Source organism: Gekko japonicus, unplaced genomic scaffold (genome assembly GCF_001447785.1).
Source record: "Gekko japonicus isolate JY-2015 unplaced genomic scaffold, Gekko_japonicus_V1.1 scaffold301, whole genome shotgun sequence".
NCBI lineage: Eukaryota > Metazoa > Chordata > Lepidosauria > Squamata > Gekkonidae > Gekko > Gekko japonicus.
Window position 1 is genome coordinate 576,029 of NW_015175364.1, and position 8,169 is coordinate 584,197.

At 48.7% G+C, this 8,169-nt stretch overlaps 1 protein-coding gene across 1 annotated transcript; it reads right to left on the reverse strand.

Annotated features, from left to right (window-relative positions):
* Positions 1–1,726: 1,726 nt before the first annotated feature.
* On the reverse strand, positions 1,727–6,267 carry HEY1 (hes-related family bHLH transcription factor with YRPW motif 1). Its single transcript, XM_015425439.1, has 5 exons — positions 6,000–6,267; positions 4,752–4,827; positions 4,581–4,664; positions 4,367–4,448; positions 1,727–2,447 (listed from the first exon to the last, which is right to left on the reverse strand). The coding sequence occupies exons 1-5, from the start codon at positions 6,089–6,091 to the stop codon at positions 1,864–1,866; spliced, it is 918 nt and encodes a 305-aa protein (XP_015280925.1). The 5' UTR covers positions 6,092–6,267; the 3' UTR covers positions 1,727–1,863.
* Between the last annotated feature and the right edge of the window lie 1,902 nt (positions 6,268–8,169).

Consider the following 8,169-nt stretch of genomic DNA (forward strand, 5'->3'; position numbering starts at 1 on the left):
ATCAAATTCTGTTTGTGACCAGTTTCTCAATTACAACACCATTGTGGCCTTGCAGCTTCCCATAATAAACGGTTCTAAAAACAGGATGACCAGGCCGCAATCTGAAGAATGCTGATGAGGCTCAAGTTCACCCATTAAGCAGGAAACTTAACAGTACAGCCTCCTAAGCTATGGTTACCAGTCCACAGTTGGCAACCCCTAGGAAGAACAGGGAGACAGATTCTGGTGTGCCAACATCAGTATGCAGATGCTTTAATATTTACAAAACTGACATGGTTTTACCATAGAGTGCTCATAAAATGCTAGAGCATCTACTGTAGCACTTCTGGTTTTTACTGGAATTGAGGTGAGCGTACTGATGTACACTCCTCCCCACATTTCCTACCACCAGTGCCTGAAGCGCCAGCAAACAACAAGCTTGGTTGCTGGGAGGCCTGGCATCCCTACACTAAGCCCACGGATGGACTTAGAAGGGTATAAATCTGCTTAGTACTGGTAATGTCCTACTTTACTGATCAAACAGGTCTTCTCAGGGTTGAAACCACACAATCTTTCCTAGGGCCAGAGGTCATTTCGGGGGGATTGCGGGGGATCACAGTTCCCCCGGGTGAGGTACGGGGGGCGGGGCACATGATGAAGCCCCGCCCCCTGCTACCAGCCGCCCCGCTTCCGGCCCTCATTCAGCCAGGAGGAGGCAGGAGAAGAGGGAGGGTAAGTTGCTTCCTCCCTGCCTCTCCCCACCCCTGCCTGCCTGGGGCCAGGGAGGGCCTTCGCGGGGCTTCCTTGCCTTCCTGCCGGCCTTGCAGGTCCACCGCTGGGCCCCTCATGGGGCTCGGCAGTGGAGCTGCAAGGCCGCCAGCGGCGGCCGGGACCGTTGTGGGCGGGGTGTGTGGCCTTATGACACACTTCCAGTGATGTCAAGGGGTGTGGCCTTATGACACACTTCCAGTGATGTCAGGGGGTGTGGCATATGCTAATGAGTTACGCTAATGAGATCCCCTAGCTCTTTTTCTACGAAACGACCCCTGCCTAGGGCAAGTTCCAATGAAGATGTATCCAACAACTAGACCAAAGGCATGGCCTGTATAATGCAGAAATAAGCAGACATGTACTTGCCACCCTAAAATCTAACATAACACACACCAAAGCTCTAACATTAAAAACATGGAGAAGCACATAAGGGCTTTCAAGATCAGGACCTTAGTCTGTAACCTTTCTTGTGGAAAGTTGCTGGGGTAGGGGAGAGGAATCACCATTTGACACAGAATATTTCTTTTTAAGTTATGGCATATCCTTCTTCGGGGACAGAAAAAACCCATAAGGCAGACTGTCCAGATGCAGCAGTCAAAAAAAATTTTTTGGTCCACATGATTTGTCAACGCTTTTGCTCAGAAATATAAAAATCAGAACATAAGTTTATAAATGATTCTCTCCTTACAGAACGTTTCAATATCATATACTAACAACAAAAATGGTGTGTTATAGCTGCAAAAAAAAGTGGTTTTGAAAAGCTAAGAAAGTAATAAAATGCTAAAATCTACATTTTTAAAAAATAAAGAGATCCAGTGTTCTCAGAAAAATGGAGTCAAAAAAATTCCATTTAAAAATAAATGAAATATTCAGCAGAATTCTATTCCAAAAGTAACTTCTGGAGTGCTTTAAAAATTTGGATAAACTTTCAGCAACTATTTTAAGAGACTACTAATACAGAGTTTAAGTAGGGGGGGGCACTCTTTTTGTATAACGTTTGTTAAAACTGAAACTGTACCTTTCATCTCAACCTATTAAAGAGTTTTAAAACAGACATCGAAAACTCCCCAGCTCAGCTGGATATTTACACTTCTCTCTGCCCTTCGCTAGTTCTTAAAAGGCCCCGATTTCAGTTCCCCATGGTCTGTAGGGTTTGCCAAGGCTGGCCGACTGTGCTGGTGCAGACGAACTGAGGGCATTAGGGGACAACAAGTGGAACGAACTGAAAGAAAAGGGGAACGCAGACAAGGAGGCCATAGAAGAGAGCAAGGGAGGAGAGAGTTTAGAAGCCGCGGTGACTACAGGAAGCACTGGTCCAATGCTGCCATTAGGGGGCACTCTCAGTGAAGATGATTCAGCATGAGGGGCAGCAATTCTGCTCTGGTGATGGGCGTCTGTGGATGTCGCTGCTCCATTAGTAGTCGTGTGCCCATTCTGAGGCAGCAGTAACGGGTGGGAAATGTGTGGGTGATGTCCAAAGGCACTGCCCCAAGGAATGTGTCCAAGCCCGGTGTGCGAACTACTTGCTGCTTCCCGCTGAGAGGCATAATTATTCAGATGAGACACGAGGCGCACACGAAGAGGGTCAGAAGAGTCCAGACCCTCAATAATGCTAAGGTAGCGGGCTACTTCAGCCAAGCACTCTCGAAAGCCTAGACTCCGATAGTCCATAGCCAGAGCATGGGCATCAAAATAGCCTAGGAGAAAGGAACAAAGAATGTTGTCTTAGGACAGGACCTATTTCCAGTTGTAGTCTGTAGATCATCTATCCCAATAAGGCTTCCCCAGCATATTTCCTTAAGAGGTCGCTATCATTCCCCGTTAACCAAGAAGCACATCTGAAACACAGTGATTGGTATAATTGACCATGAACTTCTATTCTGGCCCCAGGCAAATGAATTGAAGGTGCACAAGTACCCAGATGTTCTACAGAACCATTTTCATTTACTTCAGAGAAATTTTTACCCGGTACACTTGACTAATACAAGTATTGATTAGGCCACCTTATACTGAAATAACCTGGCTTAAACACACTTAACTCCATGTTGATTCATGTCCCTCACATGAAACTATACCCAAAACCTACAAAGGAAAAAACAGAAATAGACCATATTTCATTAATAAAAGTGTCCTGGGGGGAGCCACACAGAGAACATTCTTAACACACACACACACCCTTACTCTTCCTATTTTAAATCCACTGTTCTATAGAAGGATCTTGTCTCTTGGCAGTCTCACTTTTTATTTCTACATCTTTGAAGATACTAATACCACTCACACAGAAAGTCCCAGTTTAAATTTCAGACTAGCAATGCAACCTTACTGGCCAGGTAGTTCTCTTTTACCCTCCACACCACATTGGTAACACAGGGAGAATACTACTAGGCTGCTTTTCAGGCTTGTGGATAGGAAAGCTGTGGAAAAAATGTGTGAAGCAATCTGAACATTCAGGGAAAATGCCCTTCAGATATATCACCCTTGTGGCCATTAGTAAGGGACAGAGTAATAACACTTCCCATTTATCTAATGTTCAGTGTTCTTCAAATATATTGTTTTCATTACCATCCTGACAATAACACCCGAAAGGCTGGTCAATATTGTCATCCCTAAATTGCACACGGGGCAGAGGCTGAGGAAGGCCTACTGAATTCATGGCAGAGACTGTATTCAAAACAGGAACTTCCTGTTTTGTAGCTCAATCCCTTGCAGTCAATCCTATGCAGAGTCACGGCAGTCTAAGCCTACTGGAATCATTGAGCTAGACCAGAGCAACTCCACACTGACGGTTACTATAGCAGATAATAGGAAGTGTGGGATCAAGCCGGGGCACCACTCTGATCCCTGCCTGGCCTGCAATCGGGACACGAAATGCGCATTCATGAGATATAAACATCCACAACCACGAGCGTGGTTTCATACAAACAAACCTATGCAAGTTTGAGAAACTACCACCCCGTCATTCAGTGAACAGCCGCATTAGCCTCAACTGAGAAGATTACCTTTTGACTACAATGCAGCTACTCTGGGCAGCGTCACTGATTTTTTTTCATAGGACTACTCTATAGTTAATGGGTTATGAATTGCAGCCTATGATTTGCAGCTACTGAGCATCAGTAAATAGATTACGGCAAGCATGCATCAGTAAACAGCATATTAAACCAAAGAAATTACTGCTGTTCATATCGGCGTCTGCTCTCTTATTGCCATGGCATACCATTATTATTATTAATTTAACACAGTTGTTACATTAGCCGAAACCCACAACCCTGATGCCAAAGCTGATCTATTAAAAGGCAATACTTAAAGTTAATAAGGCTGTTTAGCAAGCTGTGGATATGCAGCCTAAAGAAAGCAATCCTCAGCACCTTTACCTGGGGCTAGGTCCCAGTGGGTATGTGAGACTTACTTCTGAGTAAATGTTAATAGGTGCAGGCTGCATGGCAGTTGATGCTCACAATTCAGTGGCTCCTGGGCTCGCTCTCTCCATGGTAGCTATTATTTCCCTTCACTAAGAAGCACACCAAAACCTCCACCAATTGGTATAATTGACCAGGATTTTCTATTCAAGCCTCACACATTATGGATTGCTGCTTCCTGTGCAAGGAAGGATCTTTACCTTTGCCTCCTGCAGTGTGCAACATTTTCAGATGATCCACAGTCATCTGCAGGATTTCAGCCTTTTCCAATTTGGCAGATCCCTAAGGAAGAAGAGACAACTATCAGCAAACAAGGTTGCTGAACAAAAGCCAGGGGAGACGGCTGCCCAGGAAAGGCACATTTCTGGCTAAGCTGTGTGGGCTTCAGTCTTCTCCCAGCTGCCAACAAGTTACCTGCTTTTCAAATGCACTGGGCACCAGCCTCCTCAGTTCTGATAGGCTGTTGTTGATCCGATCACGACGACGCTTCTCAATAATCTGAAAGGACAAGAGAAAATTTTTGAGAGGGGCATTCTAAGAAGGAAGGCGTTTTAAGCAGAGAAAAATCAGGAAAGGGAGACTTACACCTCGGCGTCTTTTCCTTGCCAGGATCTGGGAAGTGGTGGTTGGGGACATTGACCCTGGAGCTGAACTAAAGTTTCTGAAATCAGCAAGAAAGTAAGAAGGCGTTAATGCAAATCTGGACAGGAAGAGGATGGGAGGTAGAAAACAGTTTGGCTAAGAATTGCTAAAACATGTAGGCAAGGAAAAACAGAGAACAGGTGCTTCAATTTCCATTTGTTTCCAGGTATCCTAGTACCGAACTTAATGCACACTTAGACGCTTCTTCTGCACACCAAGGCCCAGCCTCTTGCATATTTGCTCCTATGCTTTCTATGGGCTTTCTCCCAAGAAACTGTGTGAAAGTCTTAGCTCTTGGAAACAGAAATAGGAACCAGGCTAAATGCCTTGAGCACATGCAGAACGCCTGTATTTCATCACCTAGTAACCACAATCAGAGCTCACAGTCTTCTGATTACAGGGGAGAAGGAAAAAGAGCAAAGTTTGAGTCCAGTGGTACCTTTAAGAACAACAAGGGTTTATTCAAAATGTAGGCTTTCGTGTGCAAAGCACACTTCTTCAGACAAATTGGAATAAAATCTCCTCTAGGGTTACTTACAGGGAAAAAAGGAGGGTGGAGGGCAGCCATTAAGAGGGGCCACTCAGAGCCAAGATGCAAGGGAAGAAGGAAGAGTTCTAAGAGCACAATCCTATGCAAGTTTACTCAGACTTACACCCCATTTTATTCAACAAGAATTATTCCCAAATAAAGTCGGATCAGATTGCCGCCTAAGAATGTGTCACCCCTGGCGACCGTGCCTAACCTCGCCACCTTTGATCTTGGCCATTAGCACATTGCCTCGGAAGTCAGCTGGCCGAGCTCAACGGAACCTGCTCCCTACAGACAGTTTTGTGTCATTTTGACTGGTCCTACTAAAAGGTATTAATTACGTGGATTGCGGTTTGTTTTTTTGGATCTGGATCCAGCACGACTGTGTAGACTCCAGCAGCCAGTCTCAGAGCTACTGGAACTTGCTGGGCAATCCTAAACCTTGTTTACTCAGAAGCAAATGTCACCGATGGGGGCCCTAAGTTGTCCCAAGTCACGAACCTCCAGGATTGGGGTCTCCGTTGCATTGCCACTGGGGGGGGGGGGGCCCCGGGGGGGCGGGGCCGTCACACTCAGAACGAAATCCCGCACTGCTCCAGCGAACCCACCGCCCCGCCAACCACAGGCGACGACGCGCCTCTATTCCCCGGCGGCGCCCTCACCCATTCTCGTCCGCGCTCTCCTTCTCCACTTCGATGGGCTCATCCAGCTCCTCGCTGTCGGAAGAACTGTACTCTGGGTGTGCACGCTTCATGCTGCCAGCAAGGGAAGGCTCTGCCTGCCTGCCTGTGTGAGCGGATGGTTGGGTGGCGATTCCCCCGGTGCCAGCTCAATGATCGCGCCGCCGCCGCTCGCCCTCTGGCTGCGTCTCCCCCATCCCGTTCCCACGCTTCGCCTCTTAGCCGGGGGAGGGGGAGGGAGCCGCGCCAAGCGCTCCCGGCCACATACAACGCCGTGTAGCCCTTTACTGCCCACACACCTCTGGTTGGCTGAGCATCGGCCATGGTTGACCAATAGCCGCCAGCCATGAGACGCCTCGATGACACGCCCTTTCTTCCCCCTGCTTCCAATTGGCTGGAGAGTCTCAAATTTGGAAACCCGGCCGAGCTCGAAGCGCTCCCCCCCTTTCCTCGCTGTCTCGCCGCGCTCGCGCGATTGGCTGGGCTCGGGGCCAGTTGGGAGCCTGCGGAGCCACACGCGTGGCCGGGCGGCCGTGGGAAAGTTGCTCGGTGCCCGGCTGGCGGCCAAGCGGGGCGGGCGGCGGCGGCGGCGCTGAGCGGGGTGGGCAGGAGCGGCGGGGGGCGCGGGGGCGCCGGCTTCCCAGCGCGCTAGCACCGGCTCCACAAAGCGGCTGGTGGGGCTGCGGCTCTGAGCCGGCTTCCTGGCTGACTGGAGCCGGCGACGGGCGGGGGGGCTTGGCAAGCCGTGATCGTTCCTGACTGTGGCGAGCCGGATCTCGCCGCTTGGGGGGAAAGGAGGCTTCTTGGCGCTTCATCGCTGTTGGCCTCCAAGCAGCGTGAAATAGATCTGGCTGCCCCTTTCCCACCTTTAAGGCCTGGCCTGAGGCGTCTGTGCTAGTTATTATTAAAACGTTGGTACTGAGCTTCGAGGCACCGAAATAATGTACGAAATCCACTGAGAGTACAAAACCACGAACGGGCCAGGGTGAAGAGAATGGCTTTCCCAAGGCCACCCAAAATAACGTCGGGGAAATTTGAACAAGGGCTCCCCAGTCCAGCACTCTTACCACTGTGTCACACTGCATAATTGCATCACGAACTATGGCTGTGTGACCCATGCTGCTGCTGTCCAATTTACAACAGGCTTATCCCCGGTAAGGACAACATCCAGTGACGATTCACATCACATATACTTCTTCCCATCATTTTCAAACAGTATCCAAATTAGTTATTTCACACATACAGCTGCCCGTTGCCAGTATGTAGCATAATCCAGCAGTTAATGTCTTTTTATCCATTTGTACCTTGCCTTTCTCCCGGGGGAGGACCCAAAGAGGCTTGCATTGTTCTCTCCTTCACTGTCCTCACAACAACCCTGTGCGGCAGGTTAGACTGAAAGCATGTGTTGGCCCCAGGGTCATTCAGTGAGCTTTGATGGCAGAGTGGAGATTTGAACACGGGTCTTCCACAGCCCAGTTGGACACTCTAACCACTACACCACCCTGGCTGTCACAGATCAAGATGGGTAGCTGGGTTAGTCTGTCTGTAGCAGCAGAAAACAGCATGAATCCAGTAGCACCTTAAAGACTAACAAAATATGTGGCAGGGCAGGTCACTGCTCACTTGTTCAGATACCTTCAGAGGGCTGTCATAAGTAGCTGTTACCTTTCTTTTGACAGTCCCTATATGCAAGAATGAGGACTGTGTTGATCTGCCTTTCAGAGCCAAAAGGTAACAGATACCTGTGAAAATGGGTGCTGGAAAAGGTGTGAGTGGAGGAGTCATTAAGGTTGTTCTTGGCCAGACACAATGGGAGTCAGCGGACCCTCAGGGGCACTGCCAGCCCCTTACAGGTCTGCCTCGGATCCACCTTGGCAGCTGCAGAGGTCCAGGAAGCAGTGAGAGGCATACGGCAGGCCTATTGAGTTTTCCTGTGCTGCCGGCACCTGAGAGGCTTGTCTGAACTTTTTGGGGAGAGAATCAGCCCCGTGTGCCAAGCACAATATTCTGACAGGCTGCTGCTCACCATATGAGTCAGGATGGCCTAACCGTGATGTAGCTGTTACTTCTGTGTAAAATGAATGCACATATAGGGATTCTGCTCACTGGCACTGACCTCTTCGACACTAAGCATAATATATACACAGAGCAT